Source organism: Crocodylus siamensis, chromosome 12, assembly GCF_052110815.1.
Source record: "Crocodylus siamensis isolate JL-2025a chromosome 12, ASM5211081v1, whole genome shotgun sequence".
Lineage (NCBI taxonomy): Eukaryota > Metazoa > Chordata > Crocodylia > Crocodylidae > Crocodylus > Crocodylus siamensis.
In genome coordinates, this window is record NC_143406.1 from 2,381,191 (window position 1) to 2,397,862 (window position 16,672).

The 16,672-nt window shown below is 44.2% G+C and overlaps 1 protein-coding gene across 2 annotated transcripts in view; it reads right to left on the reverse strand.

Annotated features, from left to right (window-relative positions):
- FBXO42 (F-box protein 42) overlaps positions 1 to 16,672 on the reverse strand; it is a 74,163-nt gene that overhangs the window by 20,461 nt on the left and 37,030 nt on the right. For both annotated transcript variants that reach the window (XM_090024267.1, XM_090024268.1), the window contains exon 4: positions 13,939 to 14,073. In XM_090024267.1, the coding sequence (XP_089880393.1) occupies positions 13,939 to 14,073 (135 nt within the window). The remainder of the gene's footprint in view (positions 1 to 13,938; positions 14,074 to 16,672) is intronic.

The window sequence follows — 16,672 nt, forward strand, 5'->3', positions numbered from 1 at the left end:
CTTAAGAGGGGTCTATTTTTTTGGCATACGTTCCAAGGAAATGAAATCAAACACCATTCCAAAAATAAAAGATAAGATGCTGAATACCAGGAAATTTTTCAGAAATGACTTTTGCCACACTAACTGAATGCTGGGAGAGAGGGGAATCACGTTTAGCAGTCTTTAAAATTCACATCGAGGGTCTCTGCTAATAACTACCTTGCTGCAATATGCATAATTCTGGCAGGCAATATGCTAAAGGTCTTTGGGGAGTTTATTTTTCTCCTTAGCATCTACAAAGTCATTAGCTGAGGACACGCAGGTGAATGCAGCATTTCAGGAAAATTAGCTTCTGTGCTGGGTGAACGGAAAAGACTTAGCTAGAAAGCAAGTCAGTCAGTTAGTTTTTTAGGGATGAACAGAAAAGGTGCATTTCAGTGTACACTCCATATAATATGTTTTAAAAATAATGCTCCTTTTTAATTATATCTAGCCACAAGATAGTAACCTCTTAGCAACAGCTGTCTTTCCCAATTGTGTACAAACACATTTGCCTGTATTGTAAGGTCTTCAGCACTGGAGTTCAGCACCAGTCATTTCTGTTCAATAATTCAGCCACAAAAAGGCCAAGTAAAACAAAGTACCAAGTGCTGTGCCTAAACTAGACTGAGAAAGAGAGCGCACGAATAGTCAGCTGCCCTGCTTCCATAATGTCCTGCTCCTTTAAAATCCCTGCTGTGACGGGGGGAGCTTCTTTGAATCTTTTTTTTTCTTAAAGACCAACTGTTACCTATGTGGAATTGCTTTTTATTCTTTGCGTAGCTGGAAGGAAGACGTAAGGGGGAGAGAGACAGCTAACAATAAAGGATGAGGAGAACTGTCAGGTGCAGGAGGGGGGAAAGAAAAAAAAAAAAAAAAGAACCTGGGAAAAGACTTTGAATCCGTGACCTGGACTAAATTACACGAAAGCATAAGGGATATTTGAGTTTAAAGCCTACCAACACAACATTGTTGTATTTATATAGGAGCTTTCATTTTAAAGGAAGCATTTTCAAGTGCCTGTATACACAGCAGCATGAATACAGCTGCCTTTGGCATAGTGGGTGGCAATGAACCATTGGAAAAAGGGGGAAAAAACAATTAAGAAATGCAACAATGAGGAAAGAGAAATCTTTTCCCAAATGCTACAGCTCTTATATAATGTGTCCTGAAAGCTGACAGGCCAGCAAGTTTTTAAGATCTCACCTAAAAGAAAGAGCCAGGTTATCGCATGGAAGTTGGTGAAAGACGAACAGCTAGGTCAGCTCTGCTGGTGTTCAAACTTGTTCAAACTTTGGTACATAACTGCTCTGACTCTTTGCTGTACTTAGTGGCCTCAAAAAAAAACAGCAAAACCCAAATCCCCACCCCACCCCACCCCAGGAAAACCAGAAGCTTGCTTCCTTTCAAACAATTTTCCTCCTTGTTTCCTCTGGTTGTCACATTTTTCCCCTCAATGAAAGAAAAGTTTCTGCTAAAAAAAAAAAAAAAAAAGCGAAAAAAAAGCAACGTCCACTCCTGCCACATGAGGCTAAATGGCTAGTGGCAAGGTAGCACCAATAACCTGCACGCCTCAGAAATGTAAAGTGAAGCCAGTGTACCTAGAGGAGTTCACACCGGATAATGAAGCACGTACCAAGCATACGTGGCTGTCAAGGAAAGCAGGGCACTGATCTTTTTAAGCTGTAAGCTTCTCACGGGAGGGACTGTTTTCTATGTGGTATAGAGGAAGGAGTATCCTGCTGCAGTTCAACACCGATGCACCAAGTTGACAACAGATGACAGGAAAAGATAAGTAAAATATTTTAATTTTGTTTAACATGCACCCAAGGAGTTCACATACCAAGCATCAGCCAATACTTCCTATATTCGGTGCATAATAAAATGTTTCACTCAGCTGCTATAACCTACCGTAGTCTTATTAGTGTTCATCTTTTAGCTTCATTTCACTATTAATTTATCCCCAAGTCCACTTCTCAAATGCAGAGACTGTCACAAGAGGATGCAGCATGAGACCATCTCTTCCAAACAGTGCGAGGTGGCAATTAGTGCTACCGAGGCCACGCAGCCAAGGCAGAAATACAGCCAGTGCACCAGATGAACAAACTCTATGAACGAGATCGATAATGAAATCATCCTGATTGACTTCACCCATCACTGGGGAGCTCATCCCTAACAGGGGGAGAGCTGGTCCAAAGCACTGGGCAATACAGCTCATGCAAAACTCAAATTCCTTCCTGCATTTGGTGCTTTATGTCCAAAATGCCCTGTACATTTCCACACGACAGAACAGAAGTGAAAGCATCAGCACCTTAATCTCTATGCCAAGGAAAATCACGAGGGCCAGCAGCAGCGATTTTTTAATGCCGACAGAGCTGTGAATCCCTGTGCCCTGCACCCTCAGGTCTTAAGCTTTAAAGCAAAGGAAACAAGGAAAACCACACAGTGACTTCACGGACTTCGAATGCCACCCAGCCTAACAATGTCACTTGGTGTTACTGCTGTAATTGAGACGCCGTGGAGTGGTCTGGGAACCTGGCTCAGATGCACCGGTAAGATTTCAAACAATGCCGGCTGGGCCAAAGGGCAGGCTGCAGCCAGGCACAGCCATATCAAAGGAGGGACCCGCTGACATTGCAAGGTGAATTTCAGACCTGATGAAGCTATCTTTTCCCAAAAGGCATTTGTGTTTTAAAGAACCACTAAGGAGAAGTATTTTTTTTTAAAAAAAGGCTTTTCCAAGCTGAAGGAGGCACCTTGCAGCTGTCTTTAATGCTCTGAAGTCAAGCAGAGAGTATGCCAATGGATTAAAAATTAACAGATTTAAGGCTACCTTCATAGCAAAAGTGTGTTTTTATATTAAGATGGTGATCTTGATGTAATATCCTAGGGTGTGGGGTACTGATAAGTTTTCATCCTGATGCAACTAGTCAGGACCAACCCTATTTCCTCTGTAAACAACTTGGCTGGCTATACAGAGATTAAAACCACACCCCATGCCAGCAGTTACCTTCATGTAAATACCCCATTTTGCATGGTGAAGACATAGCCGTAACAGGCCTGACAGCTTCTCAGCAGCAAAAGAAACCCAAAAGGAGCCAGAGGTCTTTTGTTCCCTAGGCCAGCGAAGGCGGATGAATAAAAGACCTCTTGCATTACAGGCAGATGTCTGCTCGCACCAAGCCTTTTAGGGTAAACATTACCCATTTTGGCACAACTTTTCCACTGTCCACTATGGGGATGCCACTGTTTGGGCAGTAATGTTGGGAAACTGCAACACATGCCCCTTCTTGGCTGGCTCCAAAGTAGTTCACCTTCCATCACAGCCTGAAGGGCAACAATATTTGCTCCCATCCAGACAGGCCTGGCAGCGTCCCAGAATACAGGTATTCTCAGGACCTTATCTGGCCTGGCCTGGGGGGAAAATTCACCCTGCCAAGCAGAAATTGGCTTCATTTTCATTCCAGGCAAGCAGCAGTGGTAGCTGACTCTCTCTCTCTCTCTCCCCCCCCCCTCTCTGCGATACAGGAAAAAATGCAACCTTTCAAAGGTTAAGTGCAAACAAAGAAAAGGCCACAAGAGCAAGGAATTGGGGAAGGATTTGTCAAGGGAAGGACAGATCTGTATGGCAAAACAAAACATTTACATTAAGCACCTAATCTCCGATACAGATCACTTCTATTGAGCACAAATGATGACTGATTAGCCCGACCCATCCCTCCTCCCTGAATTGTGCACTCGCACATTCCCTCTCCAAGGACTCACCACGGAGGAGTTTGAAAACGACAAGAGCCAATTTCCTATCCCTCACCCCTAACACTTTTCATCATTTATACAAACAAATTCCATTGGAGGTATTGTTCATAACTACCTAAAATGAAAAAAACAAAACAAACAGGAAATTCATAACCAAAATCCACCGTATGGAGTCCTAAAGCGGTCAATGGACATCTAAACATGTGAACATCATGCCTGAATCTGGCACAGTCAGCTCAGGCCTTCGTTCTTCTGAAATGCACCAATTAAGGTGAACTTTTTCCAACAGCAAAATCCTCCAGGACACTAAGCCCCACAGGCAAGTGACTGAGGCTTCTACATGGCAGGTATGGAAGCTAAAAATCAAATCCGTCCGTTTGATGTGGGCATCAAAGCTTCTATGGTAATGGAAATGTTACCATGCAAAGCTTTTAGTTTCTTTTAACTGCTAAATTCTTGAACTGTTTTGCAGCCAGGAGTCCTATATGTGATTTAGACATTATATAAAACAGTAATTCCTTTAAACCTACTGCCGTGCCCACTGATTTCTGTGAAGGATACCTTTTCAGCAAAGAGTGGTTCAGTGCTGTCTTCCACCAAAATGTTCACACTCCATACCACAGTCTGTTGCTAGAGGAAATGCACTTTACAGGGCAGCAACCAGAAATCCTCTTCAAAGATGCCTTCGCTCTTATCCGTTTCCTTTATTCTCATGCTACAGTTAAATATTTTTTAAAAGACCTGCTCCCTCTACGTAGCACCAGAACACTTTGCTGGAATGCCTAGCACAGACAAGGACCAGTCTGGCACCATTTAAAGATCTTTTCAATAAATCAGCATGGCAGACGACAGAAGGTTTGATTTATTAAATCTAAAACTTATTTTTAGGTGCCTAGACCAAAGAAGGGGTCTTTGTACCAAAGGCTAGCATGCAGTGATGGATGTCAAATGGCAGGCAATATGAAAGATCTGCTGTAGCATCTGCACGTGCATACGCACTGGCAGATTTTCCATGATCATAGTATATACCTGCATGCATCTTCTAGCAAAATGGACGGAACCAATAATTTGCACCTCTCCGGCATCTATTATCGGACCCTCTCAATGCCCTTTAGAAGCAATTAATTTAAGTCTCACAACAAATCTGTAAAGTAGGTATTTAGCCACATTCACACTTGTGAACATTGGCCACAGGAGTCAAGTAGCTGGGTCCAAGTAAAGCCTTCAGACCCATTATGACCAGAGAAAGCAAAAAACCCAAGGAAGAGGTAAAATTATCCTGAGATGCTTCGTCCGTCTCAAACATGGCATTCATAGATCACGTACATATCGTGAACTGGTTACGCTGACACGGTTGGTAATACCTCAGTTTACCATAGAAAAGTTATGGGCTCAGATGCAGTCTGGTAGCTAATGCCAGCCCCCAGTGTAGGATTCCCCCTGGTGAACCTCTAGCAAGGCGTGAGCCACACATTCACAACCGCTAACATTTAGATCAGGACAAACAGGTTGGGCACCAATTCACCATTCCTAGAGCCTGCAGCCGTAGCACCCTTTTCCAGGGTACGGTCCTGAGATTCTCAGCAAGGGTGCTGTGGCATTTTGGGGTGTCTCAAGTCCTTTCCAGGGTGCTACAGGAATAACAACCACACAATGTTAGCACTGTTAGGTAGGCAAACACAATTCACCAGAAAAACTCAGAGATTTCAAATAGGAATCCAGAGGATCATCATGGACAGTTAAGGAACAAGTTACCCACAGGGAAGTCTTTTCCAATTAGAAGCTGGCTTAGACCCTAAAATATAAGGGGTTTTAAAACTGTAATTCATGCAAATGGAAATATTTCCCAACAAAGCTTGCAGTTTCTTTTTAATGCTAAATACTTGGACTCCATCTTGCAGCCAGGAGTCCTGGATGTTATTTATACATTATATAAAACAGTAATTCCTTTAAATCTATTGCCTTGCCCACTGATTTCCGTGAAGACTGCATGTTTTGTATCATGAGAAACTAAACTGGCACTTGCAATTTACCTTCTCTCTAGCAATGTTAATTTTACAACTTCTCTCTAAATTAGTCCTAAATGTTTCCAGTCTCTCTTCATATAGAAACCTTCAAATTCATCCAGTCATTTCTACAGTCCTTCTCTAGACCCCTACTACTTCTGGAATATATCTTTTTGATGTGTGCTAAACAGAGCTAATCAGTATCGCACATCAGGGCATACTGTCCAAGTAAATGGCTTACAGTATATTCTCTTCTATTCTTTATACATCCTACCATAGCTGGGCTTCTGAACATCACAGAATATTGAGCAGATGTTTTCACTAAATTGTTCATGGTGACCCCCCCCCAAGCTCCTTTTTCTGTGCAGTTACAGTTAATTGAGACTCCAACAATGTGCATCAGCAAGCCAGCATTTCTTCCAGCATGCTTTATAACCTGGCATTTTTTAACATCTTCCATTTTAAATTAGTTGGCCCTTTTCTATGAAGCTTCCTTTCTTAAGGCTAAGCATCACCATGCAAGTTCTTTTATCTGGCCCCTCTCCTATGATGCCAAGCGTTATCATTATTATTTTTAGATTTCTATCCCACTCTACCCGGAAAGGCTCAAGGCAGGTTCCAGTAAGTGACAAGCAACCTGCAGATAAGGATGCCTCAAACAGCATCTCAAAACTGGAAAACTCCACCACCCCACCCTCTTCCTCCTATTTCCTTGCTTATCCCCCATAAGAACAAATCCTCTGACCAATGCTACACAACTCCCAGTCAAACCGAGGAAAAGGTTCTCCCTTTTCCCACTCCCACTCCCTTCCCCGACATCTAGGAGAGATCTCTCCTCCCTCCAGCACTACAATCACTTTTTTCGGCATGGCTCTAGCAGCATTTGAAGATCCTGTGGACGTATTCAAGCTACCTTTAAGCTAGCTCAAGAACTGCTTGCTCAAGAACTGCTAACAATGAAGCCACAGTAACACAGAGCTCAACGTGCAGTGTGCTGAAATGCATACTACCACTGCTAGCTGTACCCAAACGAGCTCACCCAAACCGAGGCATGGTTGCTTGCTTCCTGTACCAGCTCCTGTGGTACTCGAGTGTCAAAAGCAGCCTCTCTTTTAGCATGCCGTAGAACCGGCTGTTCCAAGAAAATCGTTATAGGGAAGTTGACCTGATGGGGCTAGTTCATGTGAAGCTGCTGGACCCCCTTGTTACAAACAGCAGTAACGAGAGGGGTCACACCTATAGGACGATTGGGCTGAATTCAATTTGAATTCAGAGGCAGGCCGAACACTGCAAAAAGGAAGCAAGTGGCAGATTCATCTCCCGGGCCGTGCAAAAGCAATGGTTCCTGTTAGATCCCATGCAGACACGTGGGTGAGCTCAGACAGGGATATGGTGTTAGGTGACAGGCTGTTCACATGGGCCTTTGAAGACTGCATCTGGCAGATGGGCACAGGCTGAGAACCACTGACAATACATGCTATTTTGGATATAGAGCAATAGAAGACAAGCTAACGAAGCTCAGCCTGTAATATCTTCACTCTCTCAGTGCTGTGGTTCAGCTTCATGACCTGCAATCTATAAAGCATGCACAGTTTTCAGGAAAACACCCCTTTTGAAGACTGGGTTGTGCACCTCGCCTCCAGCTGCAGAACTCATGACCACCCTCTGCACAACCCTGAATAAGGAAGTCTGTGCCTGAATCTTGCCCAATTTGATCAAGTGTTGTGGTTACAAATAATCTCATTTCTGTAAAGACTGTGACTGTTTCTGAAGGGTGTTACAAAAGCAGGTCTTTGTGCTCATCTTAAGGTTGCTGAGCTGCGTGATCAAGGGCATGAATTCAAAAGCTGTGGTAACAGTGTATAAAAGCCAAGTTTCTTGTTCCATCACGCTGCAGCCTCCCAATGCCAGACTGCATCCAACAGAAGAACCCAGGACCGAAGACAAGACCCTCTCCTAGCTCATGCAGACCTTCAGTTTTATTGAATCAGCATCAAATCCTGTGACAAAAAAAGGAGTCAGTGCTTTCTAGCAAGCTAGCATGTGCCTCCCTTGTTATGATTCTGTTCAAGCCTCGGGGCTGAACCTGCGATAGGAGGACGATAAAAGCTTCTACTTTCCCTGTGCGGGCTGGAATGGCTTGATTTCAAAGAAAGAAAGCTGTGGGAAGTCAATCCTGGGAGGTTTTACCCTCTTACTGGATGGGTGGATTCAGGGCTTAATGAATGGTAGGCTTATTTGGGAAAACAGGAAGGACTAAGTCACACATCCACCTAGTCACTCTGATACAAGGAGGGAGCAGAAGGCCTTGCTACTGCTCATGGTGGACACTTCTCATAGGAAAACATACTGAAAGAAGTAAAGGATCTTCAAAACAGAGGCTTCTTTCCCTCTTCGGTAGCTAAAAATTGGACAGCACTAGGGAGATTATGTCTATTAGGGTTGAGAACGAGTTTAGGAGGCAGAGCCAATGGGGAGTGCAGGCAGGCTGGTAAAGTCTTACCTACTTGGATAGCATTTGGACTTGAAATACTGTGCTTCGTGGCTATTAGGGGGATTTATTACTTGCCTCTTTGGGGAACTGGCTTTCATGTTGGAGTATTTGCTTTATGATGCAATAAACACCTTGGTTTTTAAGTCTTGTCCATCTCTGCCCTCCCTTAACTTGTCACTGGTGAGCAGGGGCACATCCTAACAACCCACTCCGCATGGAGCTCTGGGCATCCTTCTCCCTGTCAGAGACAGGTTTGACAGCAAGCTTGAGCAGACCCTGATCAAGTGCAGAAAAAATGTAGTTGTTCTGTGAGCCGTAAAGGTGCGGACTATCCAGGAAGAAAATTGCCTGGTGACACACACTGACTCCTGTGCATCAGTTATCTACAGCTACACCACAGTAAATCTAGTGCAGTGTGAACTGTTTTACCCATTCCACTTCCCAGGCTTTACAAAATAGAAGGGGTCAACTTTCTTAGCTAAATTAGACTCGCAGAACCTGTGTCTGGCCATGGTTTCCAAGACACAGGGAAGGAAGGAAGCAAGCCTATTTAGTACATTTCCAGACCTGCAAGAAAGCAAGATGCACCTTCACTGCAGCGAGAGTCCAGATTTTAGGCCAGTTTGAGTATCTGGATTGGCCAAGGGGTGAGGATAGAAAGTGAGGGTTGGGAGGGACCTCGGGAGGTCACATCTAGTCCAACCCCTGGCTCAAAGCAGGACCAGCCCCAACTACATCATCCCAGCCAAGGCTCTGTTAAGCCAGGCCTTAAAAACAGCAAGGGATGGAGACTCCACCACCCCTCTGGGTAACCTGTTCCAGTGCTTTGCTACCCTCCTCGTGAGAAAGTTTTTCCTAATATCCAACCAAAATCTTGCTTGCTGCAGCTTCAGCCCACTGCTCCTTTTCCTGTCACCTGCCCCCACCGAGACCAGCCCAGCTCCATCTTCTTTGCAACTGCAGGGAGCCGAAGGCTGCTATTAAATCCAATCTGAGTCTTCTCTCCTCCAGACTAATCCCGTGTTACTGTGCCTTCACTGTTCTCCACTTCTTGTGTGCGCCTGGGTGCATATCCCAGTTCTCTGGGCTGAGTTAACTCCAGGATCAGTGGTGCTCAACCTATGGCCTGCAGCTGGATGTGGCCCACAAAGCCTATGCGAATGGCTTGTCACCTAGCACCATGCTCCTGTCTGAGCTCCCCAGCAGGTCAGTGCAGGCTCTGGCTGGAGCCACCGCTCTTGTGCAGCTCTGGAACACAGGGGGTAAACGCTGTCACCACCTGTCCCCTCTTTTCCACTGCCACTGAAGGGCTGAGTGGCAGCGGTATTTGTCCCCAGCACTCTGACTCCAGCCAGGGTCTTCACTGACAGCCGGTGAGCTCAGAGCCAACTGTGCATTGGCAACGCTTTTCTATGCAGCCCTCAGCTCCGCTCTGACTTTAAAATCAGGCCTAATTGTACAAAAGAAGGAGCACCACTGCCCTAGGACTCTTTTCTAGTCAACTGCATCAGCTACATGACTTGCCCCCCAGGAAAAACTGGGGTAAGATACTGAGGGGGGGACTATCAGCACTCACAGGATTTTTTTCCTGCACCCTCAGTGCAAAACACTGAGTTACAGCAGCACCCAGGCTTTAACCCATCTCTAGCTCAGTAAATGACCTCAGACTTAAAGCACCTCCAAGAATAGATTACATGTGTGAATGACAGAGCCTGGGTTCATGGCGCAATAAAGAGATCCCCCCACCATATTTCTCCCTGAACCTGGATGGAATTTTTCTTTGCGAGGAGGCCACTCCTTGCAATACCTTTGTTTGCTTATGTGATGGGAGTGGGTGGAAAAATCTCTCTCGTCTTCCAACAAGCTTAAGATAAATGCTACATAAAGCATAGCACTGAGAATGACTCAACTATGGTGGGGTGAGGGAGGGAAAAAAAAACACAAAAATCACTTATCTTACAAAATCCAATAAATCGTAAGGAAAGTCGGTTACGATCCAGGCTGACTCACTTCACAACTCAAGGGCAAACACTGATGGCAACGAGCACATCCCTTCTCCTTCCTGCTCTTTTTACTGCACCAGCTAGATAACACTACCTGTTCCAATGCCCCCTGCTCCAAAGCGAACCAGCCCGATAAGAAACCAGGGCATTCACCCTGACACAGTGCAGCATCCAGAAGAGTGCAGGGGAAGAGAAGGTTCCTGTTCTCTATGGCAGACTATGCAACAAGGGCAGCTGTATGGTCCCATGGGGAAAGCACGGGGCTGGGACTCAGGAGACCTTGAGTTATGTTCCTGGCTGTGCCACTGATCTGCTAGATGACCCTAAGCAAGATGCTTCACCTATCTGTGCCTCAGTTTCTCTGTAAAATGGGGATAATGGCATTTGCTTCCTTTGTAGGGAGAACTCTGAAATCTGCTGGTGAAAAGCACAGCAAGAGATGGTAATCTCTTTAGCTCTCCTAGCATTTACTTCCCTTGTAAGAGGAGAAGAAACAGTCAATGGCATTGTTTTAGCAATGAGCAGAACGTATTTTGAAAACTCAGCAGGCCTTTCCTTTCAACCCCACTCACTTATTCCACCTCCCTCTCTTTCAGAGAAAGTGAGCATTGGCCAGCAATGTCTGTGAAGGCTAAATATTTATTGCTGGCTTAAACTCAATCTCAGCTTCAAGATAGTTTATCCAACTCTTAATGCTATTTAATCTAATGCCTGCATGTGAGAAAAACCACGTGAAGGTGGCAGGCATATCACCTAAATAATGCACGGCCTTCACCTGGACTCACTGCAGTCCATTTCCAGGATTTTGTCAGAAGGTATGTGACTGGCATGAAGACCTGTCCTGGCTCACTTTAAAATCCTTGCAACTGGGTGGGTTCCAAGGCAAATCAGCCTGGCCCTCAGTTAGCCTATTCCAGCTTGCTGCACAACCATATCCAAGCGCTCCCCACTCTCCAAAACACAACCAATGTATGAGAGGCAGAATTAAGATGGGGCCTGGAAAAAAGCAAAACTCATGAGCATCTGGAAGGAGATCAAGGTAGATCTCCATCTCTGCTCCAAATGTTGAGGGAGGAAGATTTCTGTAGCCACCAAATCTGTGTCCTTTTCAGCAGCTGGCTGTCCATGTATGGTCATACGGCCGACCTTAAACTACCTTTGACAGCAGCTTAGCTACCAAATGTGCAGCGCTGCATTTGATTCGAGGCAGATTATCAAAGAGGCCCATCCTCAACAAGGACATGACTTTAATAAATCAGAGCAAAGCTTCTGTTGTATCTGGTCTTGGATATATCCATATCTAGCTTCCTGCAAAGGTCCATGCACAATACTAGACTAAGCCACAGACTCTAATGCAGCTAGAATGAACTGTGCAATTTTTTTTATGGTTTCTATAGGCAAGCAGCTTGCACCAATTCCATTTCCCTGCCCCGGCGCAGGTTAATCATAACTTTAGTTATTCTTTAAAAATTTCATTGCGGGATTTGCTTCTACCTCAAAACAGCAGTAAATTCCTCATGTGCTTTATAAGCAGTTTCCTTTGATTTGTTCAAATATACCTGCCCTTTAAAGGCCCTGTTCTTTTCAACTTCTGCATTTGCCCTCGTCAAACACCACTTTTCCCAGGGAGTGGAGAATACAGGGGGGGCAAGGGCACCAAAAGGCAGCTATGTGCAAGAAACCACCACAGGCATTCACATGGGTGAGTCATCTCCTCTGAAGATAGATGAACAAGTATGCTCTGTTCTGAACCAGAGTGAAGCTGCAGTTATGATCTGATCTTGGTGCGTGTGCTCGTGACAGCATACAGAAATATTTCCTCAGGGGATCTTCCCATGGGACTTAACCCTGACACTTATTCCCACAATACGTGCTTTTTTAAGAACGCTATTTGTTAATAAATTGGTGGGAATTTTACTATATGTATGACTAATAGAGGGTGCTGACTAATCTGGGTGCTGGTATCTACCTTCATTAACGTTATGGGAACCTCACACACACACTTTAACCCAAATGAAGTAGCAGTCACACTGGTTATACCTTCCCCACTCCTCATTGAATTAAATGCAGAGAGGAGTGAAAAACTGCAGAGGGAGGAAGTTAAACTGTAGCTTGATCAGACCCAAGGTATTCCCTAAGTTATTGCTATTACAGTGCAGTAACAGTGCAGTAACGTAAAACAAAGTTGAGTTTTGGATGGGTCAAAACTTACACTTCAAGCTTGAGTTCAAACGCTGACAACCTGGTTAGTTTTAATCTAGCAACAAAGTCTCTGATTTATAGGTGGGGGAGGAAAAAAGAAAAAAAATCATTAGCTAAGTGTGTCAGGTGTACACCCAGCTGGATGACATTTCTCTATTTAGGTCTAACATGCTAAATTTGGAATGTCATGTCTTACAGATCCCCAAATTAATCTGACCATTGTTCACAATATCAATGGGAGGGACCCTATTAATATGGGGGAAAATTGGGACCCCTTCCAGCATCACAATAGCCTCATCTCACCAGCATGCCACTACAATGACATACGAACGATACATCTTGCAGAGAAAGAGAAGTGCACACAACCGTGTGGAAAGGAAAAGGCACAGTGCAACAGTAAGGGGAGAACAGAGAATCCAGATTTGAAGCAAAGGAGGAATGGGAAACGTGGGGCCTGCACACAGCTGACATGGGGAAGAGTGGACAACCTGATATAGGGTAGAGGTTTGGAGGCACGGGCACAGGTTTAGGCCTGGGGAAAGAACTGGGGACATAAACCCCGCAAACACAGTGGACAGAGGGAGTTTCGGGGACCCCCCAAGATAGAATGGGGAGAAGACAGCAGTGCACAGGGGACAGGGCATGGAAAGCGAGAGAGCCAAGGTGCATGTTATCAGCTTAGCCTGCAGCAGGCAACCTCCTGGCTAACATAACCAGCACTCTAGTGGGTAGCTCTCTGCATCTGTCCCATTTCATTATAAGGAGGAAAACAAATGCTATTTTGTTTTTTTGTTTTTCATTTATAAAGAGCTTCCCTGCCTTCTCTAGTGGCACACGCTTGCCAAACCTCATCTCTCTGAATTCTGGGTTATGTGAAAAACACAAACACGCTACATACGTGGATACATTATACGTGTTTAAAACCCCTAAGGGAAATAAATTCTAGCCCTTTACTGCTCTAGCTCAGAAATGCATGGACTACAGGAATGTACCTGTTTCCCACACTCCCTGGTTGCTGTAGGTAACCAGCACAGACATGTCTTATCCATTGCTCAAAAATACCTACACTGACAACCCTGCCTTCCAACCAAAGCAATGCAAAAATACCTACGCTGACAACCAAAGCAATGCAAAGATCTCAGTCCTCCTAGGACAATACCTTCTGTCAGCTTTGGCTTGCAGGGCTCAGTGCAGCACAGATGGCATTGAACAGTTTGCTGGAAACACAAAAAAACACCTTTTCCCACAGTACAGTACAGTACAGCACAGCACAGCACAGTACACTGTATGGGGGGTCCTTACACAAAGGTACTGCACAGCACGATAGGTTAGGGCAAGCTCAGGATCAAGTCAGCATGGTCCTGAGGAGAAGCTATGCTTCAATATAGCTTGGTAGTTTATTACAAGAAATCGGCCTAAGGGTTAGAAAAGATCTCAAACATCATCTGTCACCTCTCACCTGATGCCAGAGGCCGGATCCACTCTTTGCTGTTTAGGTCAAGTCTCCAGAGGTCATTGAATGCAGCGTTGCAACTGCTTTGCGTGCAGCCACCAAACACATACATTGACTGATTAGCATCATAGTAGCATGCACCTAGAAGAGGAGAGCAGAAAAACACCGTTACAATCAACTCCCATGCTCCCAAATATAAAATGGAGCTTCAAATGAGGGCCAGGAACTGCACCAAAAAACACATTATAGTCCTTTTAGTAAAGGTTGACTAGGGTAGTGTTACCTCAACTGGCATAACCTGAGCAAGTTGAATCTAAGGTGATTATCCAGTTAATTGGACCTGTTCCTAAAAGTGCAGAGAAAGCTGTCATCTCCGAAGCTCACAGTTAATTAGATTAGCTGCGACTAACATACTGAACAGGCTTACTTTTTCTAAGCTACTCCATGTTGTTTCTGTAGCTGCCAAATGTTACTGAGGTACACACCTGTCCCGGGGAAAAGGCCAGGAACTCATGTCCTTAGTTTCCAAGACTGGTAGCGATGAATTCCGTGCCTTCTTATCTCGTCTTATCTTATCCTTCCCATTTTATTAAGTCAAATAAACCAGCTCATTAAAGTAGCTTATATGTTATGTTAAATATTTGCCCCACATATTTTAGGAGAAAGAGACTTAGGTAAGCGCAGAGAAGACTTCCAAATACAGCTATATTTAACACCACCTAACCCCAAATTTGCAATGCTAACAGTAGGGATTAAGAGAAAACTTGATATGTGAAATGTTATGTTAACGGATATGCAATAAACTACAAACACAACAAGGAGGTAAATGGGAAACTGTCAAGGGCATTGAAGAAAACTTAGATTCTTATACAAAAACAAAGGATCTTTTGTGCTCATGTTCTTCTAGTCTTTTTATCCCACTGTACCATCACCATGGGATCCAAACCTTTGACAATTAACACAAAAACACGTAGAGCAGACAGAAATTAAGTAGCTTACATATGGTCTTAAAAGCACTATTTTTTTTTTATTTGACCCTCTTAGAATCTGAAGATTTTCAAACCTCTACCCTATCCGGACAGAACAGGATACTAGCAGTACTTTCTTCCCTCCTTGAATCCTGCATTTTGTCTTAGTTATAATTTCTTTTAGTACAATGCCGCAATTCTCAACCATGGTGCGGTGGCACCCTGAAGTGCCTTACGAGCCTCACCTGTTGGGCTCTGAGTTCTTTGCAACAGAAAAATTGCTCTATTATTTTTCCATTGTCGAAAAACAAGAAAAAACTAAGAGCTGGCACTTTCCAAAATCTAACAAGGGGTGTCTTGAGTCCAACGAGATTGAGAATCATTGGTATAGTGCCATTGTTCCTCTTTCTAGAGTTACCCAATACCTGCAGCGTAGCAAGGACATTTTCCATACTTCGTCTAACCTAGGCAGAGATTGGGATCCGATTGACAGCTAATAGCGTAAGGTCCTCTAGCCAAGACAAATGTCAGGGTAAGGCCAGGCGAGGAAGGCAACTGGAAGGGTTAGCTGAGCTTTGACAGAGACTATGCGCCTGCTGCCTGTAACCTGACTTTACAATCCGGGGGGGTCTTTTCAGATCCTTGGCTATTGCAAAAGATCAGGTAACAGCTGTCAGCCAGCTGCCAAGCTCTGCAAGGGAGAGGGATTCTCCTATTTTGACAACAGACCTTTCTATAGATATTCATGCTCCCCTCCTCCCCCCCTTAATATTAGTCTAATCTACTGAACTCTAGATGGGGCTATGCCTCAAGCCTTGAAGGACAGCTTAATTACGCTCTAGTGTAAAATAGCATTTCAAGAAGACAACCCATTACATCAATGCTCTGTGATTTACAATGGCTGCCTAGTGGTTTCCAAATGAAGCATAAGGTGTTGGCTTATGTCTTATAAAAGGACATACATAGTTCATGATCTCCCTACCGAAGTGGCATTTCTCCACGTGCAATTTTAGTACAACTGTTGTTAAGCTGTCAGTCTGATGGCTTGAAAGGGAAGGGTAGTAACAGCCATCTTTCACAAGTGAGTCCTCCATCTGAAATTCAATCCTACCCTTGACATGAAACCACAACAAAATTCAAACCTTCAGGGCTTGTTGCAAGATTAATCTACCACATTTTTTAAAATATAAGGCACACTTCTTAAAGTCAAGTAGTTCTTCTAAAAAAGGCCTCCATTTTAAAGTTAAAAAAAAAAGGTAAAATCACAGAGGATGTTTCCTTGGTAATGCATCTTTACGTGACATTTTGCATTTTTCCTTCAACTGAGTATCGGAAAAACTGGGTGCATCTTAAATGTGAAGAAATATGGAATTTTCTCAGTGCTCTTGGCAAAAAACACATTATGATTTGGAATGGGAGGAAGTTTATTTCTGGCTGCTGATTTTTATTGTAGAAATGGGCCTCCCTGGACTAGTCATTGCATCTATGTGCTTTTAATATTGCATAAGGACTCGGAGGTCTGCAATAGCACGTTTCAAAAAGTTTGCAAATGGCATTTAATCTCCTGGGTGTGCATCCTCAACATCCTGTCTTTGGCTTAGTTCTCTGCTTACACATCCACCCAGAAAGATGACCTGAAATGTCAGTATAGGTTTAAGAGCCACTTTAGGAGGCACCACTAGTACTTTCCCAGAGAGACAGCACCATGGATTAGCCCTTAAGAGACAACTGGGATGCACTGACCGAACGTGCATCCTGTACATAAGCTTCCC